This window comes from Haemaphysalis longicornis, unplaced genomic scaffold (genome assembly GCF_048455015.1).
Source record: "Haemaphysalis longicornis isolate Haplotype H1 unplaced genomic scaffold, Haemaphysalis longicornis Haplotype H1 scaffold_5, whole genome shotgun sequence".
Taxonomy (NCBI): Eukaryota; Metazoa; Arthropoda; class Arachnida; order Ixodida; family Ixodidae; genus Haemaphysalis; species Haemaphysalis longicornis.
Genome location: NW_027526385.1, coordinates 184,199,304 through 184,218,836, shown reverse-complemented (window position 1 = coordinate 184,218,836; position 19,533 = coordinate 184,199,304). Strand labels below are relative to the sequence as shown.

The 19,533-nt window shown below is 48.0% G+C and overlaps 2 protein-coding genes across 5 annotated transcripts in view; one reads left to right on the top strand and one right to left on the bottom strand.

Annotated features, from left to right (window-relative positions):
- Positions 1-17,622, bottom strand: part of LOC144138891 (WD repeat-containing protein 13-like) — a 42,475-nt gene extending 24,853 nt beyond the window's left edge. The window contains exons 1-8 of one of the 4 annotated variants that reach the window (XM_077671394.1): positions 17,418-17,622; positions 16,765-16,820; positions 16,474-16,556; positions 14,262-14,316; positions 12,039-12,166; positions 8,411-8,493; positions 3,985-4,119; positions 351-517 (exon numbers count right to left, since the gene is read on the bottom strand). In XM_077671394.1, coding sequence (XP_077527520.1) covers positions 351-517; positions 3,985-4,119; positions 8,411-8,493; positions 12,039-12,166; positions 14,262-14,316; positions 16,474-16,556; positions 16,765-16,820; positions 17,418-17,496 — 786 coding nt within the window. In that variant the 5' untranslated portion in view covers positions 17,497-17,622. The other 3 variants (XM_077671396.1, XM_077671395.1, XM_077671397.1) reach the window with 3 other exon arrangements.
- Positions 17,623-17,872: 250 nt separating this feature from the next.
- Rac1 (ras-related protein Rac1) overlaps positions 17,873-19,533 on the top strand; it is a 28,938-nt gene continuing 27,277 nt past the window's right edge. The window contains exon 1 of the mRNA XM_077671391.1: positions 17,873-18,145. Coding sequence (XP_077527517.1) covers positions 18,111-18,145 — 35 coding nt within the window. The 5' untranslated portion in view covers positions 17,873-18,110. The remainder of the gene's footprint in view (positions 18,146-19,533) is intronic.

Sequence of the window (19,533 nt, the reverse complement as noted above, 5' to 3'; positions counted from 1 at the left end):
GTTCCGTGCAAGGAGATAGATGTTGGTAGTAACAATTTTTTGCGTATTTGGCACTGCCGTGGTCTGCACAATCTATGACATTTAGGCCGCTAGAATGGGCGATTATGGTTACCCTGCAATGCGGACAGTGTCAGCTAACCACTGGCCCTGTTTCGGAACTCATTTTCCGGGAAAAAGGTGCACGTTACAAGTGAGTAACTTCGGTGCATACTGCTTCTACCCATCTCTCGTGTTTGCAATGTTGGGGAACAGCCTGAAGGCGTTCACTGCTGCCAATTGCAATACTGACAGAAGCCACTGCGCCATGGCGTGCCCCTATCCCCCCCCGCCCCCAAAGGAAGGAAGGATACGACGACCATGTTGTTGTTGGCCGGCTGGAAGACGCAGGAGTAGATGGAGGCCCCCGCAGGGTCTGGCACCGTGCGCACGCAGGCTCCCGTCTTGGCGTCCCACAGTCGAACCGTGCCGTCCAGGGAGCCCGACACCAGCAGGTCGTTGGACAGGGACCACTCAAAGCCTGCACCAAGGGAGAGAGAGGGAAAAGAGATGCCTCTACTGCCCACACAAACGAAGGGTGTGTGAGCAAATGATGATGCCTGGGACGTTGTGACGCACGTACCCGAGTACAGAAAAAAAGTCCCGGGACACCTCCACTAACGTGAAACCTGGGAAGGGGCGAAGCGTGCAGTGTACAAGTGTATTCTTGGAGACTTGGCGTTTTTGCCCACGGAGATGAAACCGTTGGCGGGTGCAGGTATACAGCTCTGCTGTAGAAGTCTTGTGCCTTTGAAGAACAAAGTGTTCCAGCGCGAGGCGTTGAAAAACAAGTGTCCCGGTGCCTTTTCAGTGCACGTTACGTTCTAGCGCAAGACATAAATGAGTGTCCCAGTGTTTTACTACCGTGACTACATGAGACAATACTTACAACGACGACATGAGACGGCAACAGCCCAAGACACTAAGGGGCTTCACCCCTAAAACTTGTGCTCCCAGCCAAGCACAGGTCGTACTACTGAGAGCAAAGCAGGCTCCAATACAGGTCTGTTCCCTGAGCGAGGCTAAATAACGAGGCATCCATGTGTGTTACAGTTGCACTAACAAAAACTGAGGAACAACTGCACACGGGTGCTCGGATCCATGTGTGTTACAGTTGCACTAACAAAAACTGAGGAACAACTGCACACGGGTGCTCGGAACTCCAGCGAGTGCTGGAGTTACTATTGGTGGATATTGTTTGGTACGCGAAATTGGTTGATCAGTTGCGCTAATGGAGACTATGCAAGCAAAGACGGTGTCACCCGAAGGCACACAGGGTTTGGCGCTGGAACTGCCGTTATAACATGACCGAGATACATCTTTCTGTTAACAGATGGTGTGGCAGAAAACCGTAAACTGCTTTCCGCACGAACACACGCACGCAAGCACACACCAATCATGCCAAGAGACCCATTCTTCTTTCAGGTTTACTTGTGTACTCGCTCAGGGAAGAGAAAGAGAGAGAGACAGAATACAGGTCGATAACCAGGAACCAGGGTGGGTCAGCCAACTGAGCATGCCTCTACCAGATGTGGGGGACGCTGTGGTAAAATGCAGCCCCCCCCTGGGGTGACACATGTGGTGCCATGCTAAGTAAGTAATTCACCACGTCATACACCTTCGCTTAATTTTATTTTGCTGCAACGTGCACTGCCACCTTCAACTGACCATCGCCGTTATCAGCTGTTGGGTGCCCGCTGCAGCTCAAAGGCCTCTCCACCCATCTCCATCCCAAGCCAGCTGAATCCACCCCTTGTCCTCAACTATCCTTATCTTACCAATGCATAGCTAGCTCCCTGCCTCTTCCACCATCCCTTGCCACCCCTCACAAGCCGCACTGTCTTTTGTTGCTCACACAAGGTCCACCAGTACACCCCAAGACAAAAAGATAAAGACTGCGAGGAAAAAGTGGCCAAGCAGGTGCACGTGCACTTGGCAGTTGAAACAAAACTGCACACATGCTCCACACCCCTAGTCCTCAGAGAGTTTAAACCTGCTTTGATACTGTGTCACCCTTACCAAAAGAACTGCTTCGAAACCCCATTTAGAGATAGAGAGATAAAACTTTATTCAGTGGACCGATAGTTTCTCAGACGGTCGGCGGCCGAGTCCAGCATGGAGCCGACGGCGGCACCTGTGGCCAGGCCATTCACCGAGTTCTGGACAAATGCACCACTAAGGTTAATGATTATGCCACCCTCCAAAGGGCACGCACAAAAAATGTAAGGCGTATAACATGCCAAAGCTGCCCAAGGCACTAACATGCCACCAGTGTGGAAGACCCCACAAAAATCATTGTGGCAGTGCCAATCCCAACGAGGCGAGACTGGGGCCTTGAAACATCTAGGTCTAGAATGTCTCCCCATCATACACACTGAGGAAGCTTTACTACCGTATTTTCCGGTCTATAAGTCGCACCTTTGTACAAGTCGCAACCCCCTCAAAATGACAGTTTTTTCGTGAAAAAAAAAAAAAAAAAACGTATATAAGTTGCATTGGTGTATAAGACGCACCGGTATATAAGACGCACTTGTTAATTAGGTAAACTCATAGTGAATCAGATCATTAGAAAGTGCGGCGAAAGTAGATGGTTGCAGCGGCGGCCGCCTATTAATGCATGCCCCTGTAAGGAGGACTAGACATGGGCATATAACATCCAAAGTCTAGACACAGAACTAACTTCTCAAAAATGGTTTATTGATACACACAGATGGCATGTACTTACGGACGGTGTTTAGGCAAACCCATTGAGGTCTTTTTCCTCAGACTCGCTAACAAACAATTCAGTATCTTCAGTGGGAGTTCCACCTGCGCATCACTGTCGTCCTCCGACTCTCTGATGTCTTCTTCGCCAACATCATTACCACTCGCGGACCGAATTACTCTGGCCTTTATCAACCTGGCTACAACTGTTTTTGTAGAAATGGAATCCCAAGAGTCGGAGACCCATTTGGCCACCTCTCCAAACGTCGCGCGTCTTTTGCGTGCTGTCGTAAATCAGCGCGATAAAGTTGTCATGGCGGACGGAAGTGACGCGACCGTAAGCGGCCCGAAAATCAAAACTTATCCGCAAGCTGTCATTTTAAAAATTAGCAGCACGTTTACTTCCTTCAGAGTAACTCTCTGTAATAATTCATAAGCTGCATTTTGTTTTTGCAACCCAGTTTGATGTTACTTTGAATTTATTCTGAACTGTAGTTACTGCGCTTGGCGTAAAGTGGCGCGCGCTTGTCGCAGGCCATTATCATTGTTTTTGACTAGAAAAAGCTGCAAATTCTTTGGTGTAACGTCCCGAAGTGACATATGGGCTATGAGAAACGCCGTAGCGGTGGGCTTGGGATTGATTTACACCATAGAGCTGTGTCTCGACGTGCGCTCGCCATGCGCGGCCACCGCGAACCGGATTTATTAAATGCAGAGCATTTCAGTAACTCACGATGTCACCCGCGTTGACGTCCGTAGTCGTAGTCCGCACCCCTCCCCCTACACCATATAAAAAAAAATACTATCCGGAGCCTGGTTTTGATCCCTCGACCCTGCGGGCGGAACGCAATGTACATGGTGCTCTACCCACTGCGCCACAAAACCGACACAGAATGAAAGGGTAGCAACACACCTTATATCCTTGACTCATTCAAACTACGTCAAGAAGCTGCTGATACAGCGCATTCACTACCACCAACTCCCCAAACACTAAACGTTAACGCAATACACCCACCCCCTATGCGACGCATTTACTCGAGTCTCCCTCGCGGGGAGATGGGCCCAATTTTTCTTTATTCCATACATCAGTCGCACCGGTGGATAAGACGCACCAACGAAAATTTCAGAAAAAAACCGCGACTTATACACCGGAAAATATGGTATTTAAAAGATTTCACTGTGATGTTAGAGGGAGACGTTACGCCAGGGGGGGGTCCGGCCCCAAACGAGCAGCAGTGGGCCCACCTGAGACCTTGGCGCGGTGTCCCTTGAGCAAGTAGAGCACACACGGAGGGTCCAGGCGGCAGATGGACAGGTTGCCGTCCGCCGAGCAGCAGCCCAGCAGGTACTTCTCGTTGTTGGCAAAGCGCACCGAGGTCACTGCAGCCAGGAAGGGCGCCCACACGCGCGTGCACGCTCTTGAGGCACATAGCAATTGATGCTCGGAATACAAGCTAGACGAAGCTCTCAAGAAATGTGTTTCCAGAAATAGGTTACATGAATCAAGGGCTTACTACAGCACGACACTATTACTCTGATCTTTCATTTTTACTGGTACGATTGCCCGATAACATTTCCCCTGGAACGGCATTCATAAACACCGTATTATATACCACATTTTCCCCTAAGCTCTCCACACATGAACAAAATTATTTACGGCCACGAAACAAGCTGCAGCCTGAAACGACATTCTTCCGGCAAAGCTATGGCGTTCTGAGGACACAAGGTTCAGTAGTACGCGCTAATTTGCAATCAAGAGCCACTCGCAGTGAATCGTTCGGTTATGACGAAATCCAGTTTACTTCGCTGATAGCCCACGACAACTTGCTTAGAGAAGGGTTTTAAAACTACTACACATTCCAGAATATAAATGCACGAACATCCTCACAGACATCGGAGAAGACTTCTTCGTAGTCACCTTTGCAGCCGGCATCAAGTGCCCCATGCATGCTAATTACACACAACAGCGGCTCTCAAACATAACACGATGAAGGCAGCATTGTGGAAGTTTTACAACCTCACTTCAACACTGTTAACGTTCCTTCAGTGAACTTGACGTGTGTCAAGGCCTTTTGTGCCTGGAAAGATGTTGATGCCGCCGAATAATATTTATTTATTGGTGACCGCCAAGTTGAAATTTCAGTGAAGGACTTTTAGAAAATTAAGTGCCATTCCACTCTGTGAAGGTGCATGACCAGTGGTTTGTGGGCTACTGGTTGGCCACAAGAAAGAGTTCACCGGGATTGTGAGTAGGCTTCACTGCGCGACAGACACGTGAGAAAGCCAGCTTGCAAAGGCTGAGCCTACATCGATCTCCTTAAAGTCGGCTTCACTTCTAAGCAGACATGCATTGCCAAGAAGACTTTTTTTTTTTTCGCTGTGTCTAAAGGTACGTCGGACGTACCCGCAAAATTTCTTAAAGATACGTCGGACGTACCCGCAATATTTCTTAAAGATACGTCGGACGTACCCGCAATATTTCTTAAAGATACGTCGGACGTACCCGCAAGATTTCTTAAAGATACGTCGGACGTACAGGGCCCAGAGTGGCTCGAAAGCGGCGTTGCTCGAAACTAGCGTGGTTATCTCGAACCATCGACCGCAAAACCATCACGCGTTCGCTGTATATAAGCCAAGAATCTAACGATGCCTAACCTAACGCAGAATGTATTTTTTTTCCTCGTGTTCTCTAGTTGGACCTTATTTGAAGGGGCGGTCAGAGCCTTCACTGAGGTTAGAGCCTTCGGCGGTTAGAGCCTTCGATCGAATGCGGACCACTACGGGTTCTCGCAAGAGGGAAACAAAATCATGTGCGACGCGAGTATCTTTCTTTTTTTTTTCCTCATATGTTTCTGTTTAAAGCCCTATAACCACATGGACGCGAAATCACGCGTCGCGCGAGAGTCGGCGTCGTTCGGCGTCAACGCGCGGGCCCGCAGGAGACCGGCGAAGTCGCGCGCCAGTCGCTGCGTCGGCGGGCGTTGCTGGACACGTATGCCATCCTCTTGAAGCCGTTTATGAGCAGTTATTGTCGCTTCTTGAACTGCAATTATCAAGACTTTAGATTTAGCAAAAAAAAAAAAATCACTTGGAGTCTTTATTTATTGCTAAGTATGTTGGCGGGCAAATATTGAAATGCTGCGAAATGTATCTCGAGCCATCACGGTCAAATCAGAACAAAATAAGATAGAATGATAAACGAAGACGCACTTCGCACAACTGCTTTAGTTGCTACTTGATTTAACCTTCATGTTGCGTACCGGCTGCACGTTCATGAATTCAAATTGTAAGCAAAACAAATTTCAGCGCTGCCTTGATACTGAGGTTACCGTCGAACGTCATTTGTAGGTTGGAAGGCAGGGTACTCTGGCACCCTGTCTGTACCCTATAAAAAAAAAAACTGATCAAACCCTCGCCGAAAAAAAAAAGACGTCTTTGCCAGGATTCGAACCACGTACTTTCAAAACAGAAGCCCGGCTCTTCACCGCTCGACCACGCGAGGGGACGGAGAGGATTGCAGAATTCGGTGTACCAACTGAGGCTGCCCACGAATAGTGTCGGGTGTTCTTTCTTTTGGTCGTATTTGAGAGATTTGAGCAGTGGTAACGCTTGCTTCTTGCGCACCGATCTTGGAGCCGAGGACAATAATGCTAGCGCTACAAGCGATGTAACCACAGCTCCCTTATTTGAGTCAAAAAAAGCTATCGCACATCCCCGGTCTTCCCTGCGCAAGCTACGGGAGCTACGAATAGAATGGAATGCGCCAGAATTCTGGCGGTGACAATACTTGCTTGTCACGCACCGATCTTGCTGACAAGCCACATTATGCTAATACTGGATGCGATGTAACCAGAGCTCCCTCATTTAACTCACACAAAGCTATCGCAGATCCCCGATCTCCCCGATGAAAGCCGAACAAGCCACAAATGGATGAGCGCTTGCGAACAGAAATAGCTTGCAATTTGTCTCAAGGCAACCGATTAGCGTAAGTTAAAAAGAAATTCATTGTTTTCTGCTGAAAGGAACGACCCCAAACCACGCGAAGACGGACGCTGCCGCTCGCTTTCCGATGCTCTCTCGCGCTGCGTCGACGCCGATATCTGGCGAGCGTAGACATCGGCGTCGCTGGAGTTTAATTCAGCTCGCGTCGCCATGCATTTCTGGCGACGCGACGTGGCGACGCCGACGCGAGAAAACGCTGAACGTACGCTGCACGTTTGGGCCGAGTGAAACCGAATACACGTGCTTAAAGTTTCGCGGATACGTCCGTGGAGTATCTTTAAAAAATCTTGGGGATACGTCCGACGTATCTTTAAGAAATCTTGCGGGTACGTCCGACGTATCTTTAAGAAATTTTGCGGGTACGTCCGACGTATCTTTAAGAAATGCTGCGGGTACGTCCGACGTACCTTTAGACACAGCGTTTTTTTTTTTCAGGGGCCACATGCCATCTTTTGGCTGAAGAGGGGGGGAGGGTGTACCAAAGTGATGTAGAGGGGAACAGCTTTTCTTGATCTGAGCATGGAAAAAGAAATTTGGGAGTTACACTTACAGCTCGGCTGCAAAACCCGATTTTCTTCCAGTTTACAACTTTCAAAAGTAGCACCCTATTTCACAAAATGACAAAACCTGGAAACAAGCAATCCTGTGTATGCACCGATGCGATTTTTTCTGTCTATTGCTATTTTGCCCATTACCTTTTGTAGCAAATTTCTGCTGCCCAAGCAAGCATTACTTGCGTGTACATTTCAGACAGTGAACTAGTAATCTTATTTTAAAGCACCCTGCTGACAAAGCATTGTTTCTTTGGCCACCCATTTCAGTTGAACAGATATCACTTTTAGGAAGCACTAGTTCAATTCAACAATCAAGTTTCGGCAAAACGGGCTGCACACTTCTTCAATTTTTTGTGTTGTCTCCAGATCTTATTCAAGAAATCTAAATTTCACGTTTTGATTCACACTGACTTATTTGTTTCAATAGGCCTAGCCTGCAGCCAGTGTCATAATTCCTTCTAGTGGCTGACAAAAAGGGGAAAAAAAGCATTGGTTTTTGTTTTTATGGCAAACAAGCACTCCCAGAATTACTCGACTCCAAACAACACAAGATCGACACTGGGAAAAGTGTTTGGCATCTTTCAATAGATTGCCACAGAGCTTGGCTATGCACAGGCAGTTATGCTGAATGCACCACAGCACACATGGATAGCCACCGTTGCACCATAAATTATCAAAAACTGCGAGACATCGTGACGGCCAGCAAACAAATGTTTCTAGATTAATTCAAATGTGTCAGTCAGTCAACATTCATCTTCCAAAGCACACTGGTGTTGTGTGTTCTTTTCAGTTGAACGAAGTTTGTTTGTCTTGTTTGCCTTTCTTGTTTGTCTTGCGGTAATATAACGTGTCGTTCCTTTGGAAACAATTGCCAGGAGAAACCTTTTAACTAAACGACATCCAGACAATGGTGGTTCATAAGCAACAGGAGGACCGCACAGCCTTGAGGGATACACTCAGAAAACATCTTTTCATTGCGTCGTCGACCCACGCACAAACACATCGAGCAAGAAATTAGATGCTTGCAAGGAGGTAGGCCGAGTGCTATCTTAAAGAGAATGCTGTCGTTCTTTCCCTTTCTCCCGCAGGCTATAACGAAGGTCGGCCACACTCACCGGCGTCCCTATGCTGGTCAAAAATGTGGTGGACTCCCGCAAAGGCGTAGTTCTCCGAGATGCTTGTGCCACCCACAATGGCCCTGCATTGATGGCACGCAACGGCCAGGGTCAGGTGAAAAAGCTCGAATCAAGAGGCACCGTCACTCCCACGCCACGTGCTCACAACCACCCTGTTTACGTGTACGCTCAAATTCTGCTTCCACAGATGCATCAAAACATGCGTTTGGGCCCCTCATGTTTCATGAGAAAGGCTGCCATGCTTTCCTCACTTCAACGAGAACACCACAGATTGGCTTTCCCGTTTGCAACTTTGTTCTTTTCATTTTTTTTTGTGTGTGTGGCCAAAAACGTCACAAGGAGAGGAGGAATTAAGGGATTGGAGCCGCCTGGCAGTTGCACTCAAAGCTGGTGGCTAGCAGCACAGGGTTTTTGTGCTGGTGAAGATATCCAACAGACCGCATGATGTTGTCCCCTTCTGAAACTGTTGACGGTCCCGTGGAGTGTTACCAATGCAAAATTGCACATAAACAGAGTGTGCGAGAGGGAGGGAGGGCACTTATGAGCTTGCTTTGCTGAAAACGCCGTCGGAACAGGGCTTCGCTGCCCTTACAAGACAGTGCTCGCTCCCCCTGCCCTCACTCTTCACGCATCTTAGCCTCCCCCTCTTCCCCCTCCCACCCCTCTCTCCTCTTGGTTTCCCCCCTGACTCTACCTCTCCTGCCCCTTCCAATTCATTTCCCGCCCTGTTCCCCATGTCCTGCCCTTCTCCCTCCACTCTCTCCTTTCCCAGAGGTCATGTGCTCTACCTGTGGACTACCAGTAACTTGTGGGCCTCAAATTATCGGTCAATGACCTGTGCGTCCCAAGACTGGCCTCCACCGTGACCCACTAGTAGTCAGCAGGCCTACCAGTAACATTTCCGGCTGATTCTATCAGTTAACGGCACACAGGCCAAAATTTTCCTGTTTACGTATACAGTCGAGTCCACTTATAATGATACCGTTTACAACAATATATAGGATATACAATGACGAACCGCTATGGCACCGTCCACTTTTGTATACTTTCCATAGGAAAATAAACCGCTCATTACAATTCTCCAGTGCCGCGATATCGGATATAACGATTGAATGCGGTTAGAGCAAGCAGTGAAAATGTGAGCTGCCACCGGCTCTCCACGCCAACCACACCGACACCACGCGATGCAATGCACCTCGCATCCTGTCCACGCCTCAGAAAACGAGTCAACTGCGCCGCTTACGTGGAAGCGAGAGGGGGAGGGGAACAGTTCTCCTTCCGAACACCCCTCCCAATGCCGCTCCTTTGGCTCCGTCCCCATACCTGCGGCTTTGAATTTGACTGGGTGCCTCTTCAACTACCTGTTTTTCAGCAATCAAACATCAGGGCCAATGTTTTGGAAATGTCTGAGTGCCTCACTGAAGAGACGATTGTTGCGCAGATACGTGCTGTGGACAGCAGTGGCAGTGACAACTCTGACGACGCGGTTGCACAGCCTACTCGAGTAGCACCTTCGTAGGAGGCCCAACGCATGATAGCCTCTCAGGGACTTCGTTTCCACCAAGTACCCTTCATTCAGCTAGGTGAAGCACCTATACATGCTCTTGAAAAAGATGTGCGCCGGCTTCATGTGCAGCAAACAAAGCTGACCGAGTATGGCTTCTTTTCTACAAATAGGTAGCAGTACAACCTTGCTTCCCTGCAAATAAAATGTTTTGAGCTCTGCTACGTCTTTTTATTTAGCAACCCGCATATAACAATCATCGGTTATAACGATTTCCTTGGCACTTGGATATTGTTATAAGTGGACTAGACTGTATTATACCGTGGAAGACATACGTTGAGGCTTTCACACACCCTGAAAGCCACTGCCCTTGTGCATGAATCAGGGCTGTTTCAATAAACCTCCTGATGAGAATAAGTGCACTCTGCAAAGGCCCCGACTTGTTGCCACTGACTAAGCGCACCATTTGTTGAAATATCCTTAGGCACTCTCCTCAACAGCCAAACTGACCAGGCCTGGGTCATGCACTAACTATAAAAGAACCTTATGATGATTGATTGATTGTGGGGTTTGACGCGCTGACGCAATGCGGGTGATGAGGTGCACCGTAGTGGAGGGCTCCGGATTAATTTCGACAACCTGGGGATCTTTAGTGTGCACCGAAATCTCGAACACGGGCGTTTTTGCTTTTCACCTCTATTTGAAAAGTGGCTGCCGCGGCCGAAAATGGAACTTGCGCCCTCGAGCTCAGTAGCGGAACGCCTGGGCCACTGAGCCACTGCGGCAGGTAGCTAAAAGAATCTGCCAAAGACAAGAGGTCTGATGGTGCCACTGTGACTGCAACGTTTGTGCATGAGGTTGAATGGTTAACAGTGTGATCAGTGTACACCAATCAAAGCTCCTTGCATTTAAGAGAAAGATGGTTCAAACGCAAAGCTTTCACCCATGCAACCTGAGTGAAAGTCAAATCCAAACTGCTTTGACCATGCCGGAATGGCGCAGTGGGATTGTAAAAGTGGGCTTCATCCCGCTGACGACCCAGGTTCAATTTCAACCACGGGAAGCGTTCTTTTTTTTTTTTTTCCTTTTCCTTTTGAGGCGCTTGATGTGCCTGTGTGGAAACCCATTGTGTAAGTTGGCTTTTCCCCAGTGTGTACTGGGTGTAACGACAGATGGCACCAGTGTAGCATAGAAAGCTTCGCTTTAAAAAACACACTGCAATCACTGTGCTTTGTTACTCCAGTACTTCGCAGACTCACAGTATCTGAGGAGCATGAATGAGACACAGTAATTACGTGACCGTGAACGCACGATGAACTGTGGTGCAAGAAGCTTCAGTTTTATGAAAAAAAAAAAAAACAGTGTCAACTTTTTGACACCAATCATTCCTCAATTTTGTAGTAAAAGCTGCCATGTCTGGTTTGTTGCCGATTTTACCTGCACAACAATTTGATCACGATGCAAGTTGGGGCTGGGGTGAAACAATGAACAGGTGGTAAAGTGGCTGAATTTTCCCGTCTACAACTTGCACTGACACGCAAATCGTACACCTATAAATAACCGTCTGTAGAGGCAAAAATAATTAAGCTGAAGCCCCACCTTTGTGCAAGAAGCAGTTTCCTTTGTAGAATGTTTTTGCCATGGGGACAAATTTAGAAGATGCCATGGAACCCAAACTTTCTTGTGTTTGGTGGTACTCCATGGTACAACACGTATGGACAACAGGAAATTGCATAAAAAAAAAGAAAGCACCAGTATATTTCAGTTCTTTGCATCTTTCCATGCACCTTTTGCTCCTCACACATCACGTGAAGATATATGTGTGGCCTCTGATTTACCAGTCCTAGAGTCCTAGACATTCCATGGGCAGTCCAAGGACTGTATCCCAACTGGAGGTTTAGCAGGAATACACGGGAAAATCGAGTACTGGATCGCAACAGGGGCAGTCTGATGACGCTCCAGGATTGATAATTAAGAAGGCCCATGGTCTTATCAACCATAGATGCAGCATTACATACCCCAAGCTATGTGTTTTTTTTTACTCTCCCCCCCATCTTTCTTCCACTTTGTGCAATGCTGGGGCAGCAGCAGCAGGGCACCCACCGGCTCGCCTCGGCCGCGTACGTCGGCACCAGCCCCTCGTTGGTGAGCAGGGAGCGCTGGTTGCCAAAGGAGCCCCGCCGAGACAGCTCGCCGGTCCCCCCCAGCCGGTTCTCCGACGAATCGGACGTCTGCGTGATAAGCAAAACGATAACTGCAAAACATGGCCAAGATACGTAGCAATTGGTACAAATCGCTCTCGGGAAACGCTGAGACGAAGCATTCCTTGCCCTGAACTGCCAATGTTCTGTGCCTCTGTTTTCCACGCTGTAAGAATTGCTAAATATTGCCTAGCGATTCACACAGGAATTGCTCTTGGGTGAACAGCTCCTTGCTCTGAACCACCAGTTTTCTGCACATCCACTTTAAAGTGTGTGGATTGTTTGGGCAAAAAATACTTGTAAGTTAACCCTCGTTCTTGTTTCTGTTTGCATCCTTGCCGGCAGTAGTATTAGAGATCTACTACTGTGCAATATCTCTCTTTTTTTTGCATCTTTTTTTAAATGTGTCGCATATGCATTCCAAAGGTCCTGGATTGCTGCACAACCTCTTAGCCTGCTTCAGGCACAATTTAAAATTTGTGGCTCAACTTGCCTAAGAAGCACCTGGCCAATAAGGCGCACGCATCACTGTGCAGTGGGTTATGGATTCATCAAGGGTGAGCACAGTCCTTTCAGGGGGACCCACCTCATCAAATTCTTATGGGGACTGATTCATGGCCCACGGGCCTAAATGTCGTCACCAATATGCAATGGGTTACAGGTAGATGAAAACACTCCAAAAGGCCCAGCTCGCTTGTTTTAGAAGTATATCACTTACATACAGAAATAAAAATGAAACACCTGCTGGCTTAGGGTGCCTTGATTCACGCGTCCACCGCACAGGGTGGAGAACACGTGTACGCTGGCACCCTACTGCTGGCTAAACAGCAAACGCCATCTAGTGCAAACTTTGAACCGAAGCATTTTCGGTGTTTTAATGCCCCGACACATGAGACCAACTGCCAAGTCAACAGAATTAGCAACAGCAGGTAAACTTGTTTATTCACAGGAACCAAATCTTTCGGAAGTGTAAAGAGTGACAGCAGCTCCCTTTCAACTTCGATACTGCGTAGCCAAAGTGGCGTTCCGGCATGTAACAGTGGCAAAGCTTTGCTTTAGGGCAAGTTGAAGGCATTCACACTTCCTCACTACGTATCCAAGGCTCATCACATCATGGCACATCAATACTTGAGTGAAACAAACAGTAGCAGCATTTATGCACCGTTTCTGAACAAATGACCGAATACAACAGCGCAAGCTCCAATCTGCAATTGCCATATGCCAATGGTCCTTCTCACTGGCACAAACCAACCCACTGCGACCGTGGTGCCACCATGCCAACTTTCAACAAACTGCGCTTTGCTTTGAGACAGGTGTGAAGCAAGCTGCTTGTTCCACTAACGCCTTTTTATTGTACCCTAACACAGCCCTCCTGCTGTAATGCTATGGAAAGGCAAAAACGTGCCGAAAGTATTGTCATATCGTCTGTTTTTTTCTGGCCTTTCAACAGACCTTGTTGGACTGAAGCCTTGCCAATACTGACAACAGTTGATATGCAACCGGTGTTTTACATCAGTTGTCCGTCCACGTTTTAAAAATAGCACCCCCAGGCAATTTCCTGCTGGAAAACCACTTTTGGTATCAGTTTGCAGCCTTTGAAGGGGAGCGAACCTGCCAGGGATGCAGGCAGGGAAAAACGAACTGTCCCGCAAGCTACTGGGGGCAAATTTTGGATGTGCTCATGACCCGCACGGAACGAGCAGACAAGCACATCATGTGCACACGCAGCCGTTACCCACTAACAACTACCCATCAATTACCCATTAACAACATTAACAATTACCCACTAACAACTACTAACCGGGCAACAGAGATTTACCGAGAGTTCCTCGCACTTTACTCAAACCGCTGGCGATGCAAACGCAAGGGAAGCCCAGCAATGTAGCACAAACACTGGCGTTACCAAATGGAGGAAGAGGATCTTTCCGCCTCCAAAAATTGTAACTTCTTTGATGTTTCAACACTCACTGGAACTGTGTAGCATCGTAATTCTGCCTTACCAACAACGTATTTTTTTTTTTACTGTTCCATTAGTCAAGTCCATTTCTGTCCCTGCCGTGTTCAACAACTTTTTCAGTGACTGTATACTGGACACACGGAAAAGAACGAGAGACGTCCTACTTACCTCGAGTGTTGCTCGGCTGTTGCTTCGACCACCCATGCTTCGGCTCCGGTTACTTCTGTCGAATAGAAATCAAGCAGTCGACACTCCCATTCGTCTGTTGTGTCACAACGCAAACTTCAAGCAACAACCATGCAACCTAATTAAGTGCACTTTGCCACGCCTTGATGCAATAGCAGTGGCAGTATTGCTTAAATCAGACGCACGCAATCCTTTCACCCACAGTTCACAACGTTGCGTTAATCAGTCAAAAGCAATTAGTAAAGCCTTATTACCTCCCAAAGAGATTCTTACCTGCCTGACAGCAATGGTTTAACAAGTTCTAATGTATGTCTGTTTCCAGAAGTAGAAAACAAGTTGATTTCTTTTTAAAGTAGCATTCAGGGAAAGTCAGTATTTCATAACCTGAGCATGAATTTACATACAACAAAGGCATTGGGCAAACTGGGTGTGGCATCAGTGAACAGTCACGTGAGCAGAATGACGTCAACACGGACACCAGCAATTTGTTGGCAATAGATTGTGAGAAATGCGGCTCTAAACCTAGTTTCTAAATTTTTGCACGATTGTTTCCCATGGTAGAACACAGCTTATTCGTGAAATCGCGGGAGCCAAGGCAATTGCGAAGCTGGTTGATAAGTGCCTCAACAAAGAACCGACTTTTTTGGCAGCAGTGTCATTCGCGCCATACCTGTTTCCTGATGCACATGCACGCGCACACTCAATACTGTTTCGACATGTAAACCGGCATAATGGCCCATTAAATTTAACTGAACTTTGCACCGTGTTTTTTTGTCAAGCCCATGCTTTTTTGCTGAGGAAATGGGCTCAACTTATGATTTCTTTTCTCTCTAGTGGTTAGGCTTACTAAGCAATACGCTCTTTTTGGCCCTACAGCAGTACTTGGACCGCACTAAAAGTGCAAATATATGACGATTTTTATTATTATCATGTTTTTGCCCTGTTAGCGTAGTCCAAGTTGTGCTGTAATGCCAAGAGAGTTTTATTAAACAATGGCACAATAGCAATGGATGACATAGTAAAGCAGACTAAAGTAAAAAAAAAAAAAGGGATCGACACAAAATACTTGCTAACACCAAAGCAAACACTAGGTCAATATGTAGCATTTCTTTCTGTAAAAGTATTGCCACAGAATGTGTAACATTGAGCCCTGCAATAAGGATGTAAATAGAAACATGGTGCGCATTTTTGATTTGGCAAAGAGATAATAACAGATAACAACAAATAAAAGGTGCACGCCAAGCCTAGAAAGGTCCGAACCAGTTTAACAGGTCCGAATTAAATGAAGTGCTCTCGCCCCAATCGCAGCTTTTCACCAAAAAGCACTGATCTCATCGTTTGTTTACTTTTTCAAAGTACGTAATGTCTTCCCAGAAGCCTCAGTTTTATGTGTACGTCACAAAACAAATGTAAGTTTGGCCACCATGAATCTAAGCTGCCTAAAAAACAGATTAAGAACAAAACAAAAAAAAACCCTATATGTTCAAATAATATTGTGACAACAGCTTGGCATAGCAACATCTAGCTTTTGCGGTGTTTTCTGTACTCTCAATAGATGCAACACATAAGTGCGTCAGCTCAAGTGCAAAATGGAGGTGAGATGTCTGTGAGTGCAACAGACCCTGCACTACAAATGCCAAAGCTCTCGAGTGCCACTGGCATTTTATATCCTTTTATAAACACGTTGATAATAAATTCACGCCCCACAGGAGGAAACGCAGTGATGCATAAAGAACTTTGAGGGCTTCGGCAGGGGTGTGTACGGGAACACAATAGATGTTATGACACGCTCGACACCTGTAGCGCGCACTTTCACAGCACATTAGACGCGCAGTCCGCTGAGCTCGGTCTCGTAAGGAAGCTGAAACAGCACAAAAGACAGCACACATGGACACGTCTGGCCCGCATTAGTTGCTCACGTTTACTCGCTGTGTTTTCTGTTTTTGCCTCAAGCAGTTCAAAACAGGTCCACATATGTATACATATCAACGACCCCGCACCTAAACTTTCGCTTCTCCGCCCCAGCAGCCCATGAGGGTCAATGCAAGAATATTATGTTTCCCCGCAAATGGAAACAGGAGGTAATACAACACCACGGCTTCACTTTACCCAGGTCATATTCCCGTCGTCATAGCAAGGGCAAGAAAGCGCGCACACAGCGCATACGTGAAGAAGCTGGAAAGAGCCCACTTACGACTGTTCCACAGCCAAGCCATAGCGCTGGGCGAGCAGCTGGCTACGCAGGCGGAGGTATTGTTTGCGGAATGTAACGCATCGCTGCAGCCGTTGACAGCAGCCGCGGCCAACGGGAAGGAGGAGGTAAACGCAGAAAGAGGAAAGTTAGGCTATCCATCCATCACTCAAAACACTCGCCATCTCAGAGCAAGCAAGGCGAAAGAAACGAGTGTCAGAAATACGCCTATACACCGGCATTGATTAAGTGCCATCGCACACGAATGTGGCAAGAGAATTGCACTGTTGTTACCTCGTTTTTTTGCGACTCCCTGAGTAGCTGGCTTCGCCTCCGTATGTACAGGGTGCCTGCACGAAAAAGTCGTTACAGATTTGCATAAACGGCACGTGTACCAGACGTGCACTTTGAACTGATGGATCGATCCTAACAATTAGTTTCATCTGAAAACAAATTTGTCAAATCGGAGGATTGCCCGCGTGCCTCCAAGGTATAATGCGAAAGCACTGGGGAAAGAGCGCCACAAAGCTCTACGCGCGTTCGTGTTGAGAAAGCTTGCAGTGTGCACTCACAACAAAAAACGCGCAGCTTCAGACGGCACTACCCACCCAACGGCAATCAAATAAACTCAATCGAAAGATATTCCGGTCTTGAAACATTAATGACATTAAACATATGAAAACAGCAAAACAGGATGCACTAGCGCGAGTTCTTTTCAGACGAAACGCGCGCCATGCTAGTCATGCTGACGCACATGTCACAGCTTAGCTTTTTCCGCTAGTTCGCTTCGTTTTCGCTTTACTGCGCCAATGCGAAACAGCGCCACTGTAGGCTTGCTGCAATTCAAAGACACTGGCTGGAAATATGTGCACGTCAATGCGTTTCAATGCGACGGTTCGCTAGCGTCCGAAAAGACAGGTGCGACAGAAACGTGAACCGAAACTCACGGAAGTTCGGGTCGTTCGGCGATCTGTATGCGTTGTAGCGGGCGTCAATGGCCAGCACTTGCTGCCAGATAGTTGCCATCGCTCTTCCGCTGCTATTAGACCGCGGTCTGGGTGGTGCGAGCTTGAAACGGCGCAGAACACGAGTGTTTATTTACATTTTACGACTGAAGGCTGGCATACTTCTTCCTCCATCAACGCCATAGATAGCTATCCTTGTGGGGGCGCTAGTGTTCCTTTTGCTGTCCCCATGTCGACTCTAATTCCCCAAACAAACACATAAAAAGCGTTTTCTGAGGCGTTTTTACCACATTTTAATCCACAAATTGCGAAAAAAGTTGCCTAAATAAAATTAAACATACGTATTGTTGCTTGTTAACCATGTTACGGTTTTCTTAGGTACCAAAAGTTGTCAAAAACTAGGGACAAAAATGTCACTGTCCACCATTTTGTTTTCTATATATGGCCGCCATTTTGTCCACCGCCCAGTGAGTGGAGAGCTTCTTGTGGGAGTGTGGTTGGTGCGGCGGTGAAGTTTTTACTCGGCTCTGTTGGAGCGTTTTTGCTGCGGTGCTTTGGTGCGGTGGCTGTGGTGAGGCGATTTGTTTGCGCGTGCCGTCGTACCTCCTTCGTCGACGTTGTGAGGAGACTCGGTTCAAAGTGGCCCGGAACAGTTAACGCATCGAGCGTGGTAAAATGCAGGCGATAAAGTGCGTGGTCGTCGGCGATGGGTGAGTTGCACGACTTTACGTTCGCGAGAAAGAAAAAAAAAAAAAGCGCCTTTCTTGGGCGCCCCCAGCACCACGCCTTCTTTTCTGTGTGCTTGAATCTGTCTTCGTGCCGTCCTTCGTTTGGTAGCGGTGCGTCCTCGTGCTGGCGTGTGATGTATGGGGGAACCCGAATGAACTCAGTGGCTTGCTGGAACTTCTCGCGTTTCTTTCTTGTTTGGATGTTGTTCGCGACCCCTCCGCGGGAGAAGAAAGGGTTTTCTGGTCTTTAAAATTTCGTCGGCGTGCGCCTCGGGGAACCCGTTTTCTTGTGCCTTCCCCTTAGCCTAGCCGGTCGGCTTTACTTACCGTCCGGAAAATGTTAACGCCGGCGGAAAGAATTCGGCGCCGACTTCCCTCGACGGCGCAAGCAAGCATTGTGGGTTTGTTTGGCAGCCCCGGTTTCTATCGCTTTTTCTGCTTTCTTTTCCGTCGACTCACTTCCCGCACGGCGCGTGTGTAATTCTCGCTTACAAAACGGACTCTCCGCCCGTTGAGCTGATTGAATCGTCGCGTCCCCTCGGCAGCCTCTCTCCGACGTCGTTCGGAAGCCAAATCTAGGCTGGCTTTTGAGGCGTCGCTTCGGAATCGCAACTTGCGGCCGTGGGGAACTACTACTCGCGACGAAACCACCGTGCAGGAAGTCCGCGATTAGTCGGCGAGGGTGTCTCATCGTCGGTGTCCGTTCTCCCAGAGAACGCCGCCAATTTGATGCTTCTTTCTCGTTGCCAAGAAATCGCGGTGGCTTCGATTGGTTTCGGATGTAAAGTAGCAGGAACCAACGCCTAGCTTCGCCTCTTTGTTGTTTGTGCTTTTTGAATGAATGGAAGGCTTGATATGGCCTCGAGCGACCGTACGCTGCGCCGAGGTCGCTTCGTACCGACGTAGGTAGATGTGTTGGCATGTCAGGCTGGCGTGCCCTTTCCCGCCAGTCGCAGACGACATAAATTGTTGCTGCTCTCTCGCCGCTGCTACTCGCGTGCCGACGCCTACTCGGCCCGGTTTACGCAAGAACGCGAAAAAAACAATAAAGGGAATGCCGTCGAAAACGCCGAAGGAACGGCGGCGCAACCAAAATACGCCTGTCCCAGTTTTTAGAGGTCGCGTACTACCACGCGATACACGACGTTGTGTGTAAAGCACTCGAGAAAAGCTCATTGCAAGAAGTGTGGCGCTTCGTTTCCGCAGCCGGCCATTGTTCGCTTGCAGTCGATGACAAATGTGCGTGGGTGTGTGCCGCGTTTTGAAATCTGTGCCTGCGAGGTTTAATGAGGGGCGCTTAATTGCCGCGGGGAACAATCGCCCGCGTAACGCTGGCGGCCGGACGTTCTGATAACGCGGGATAGTGCACG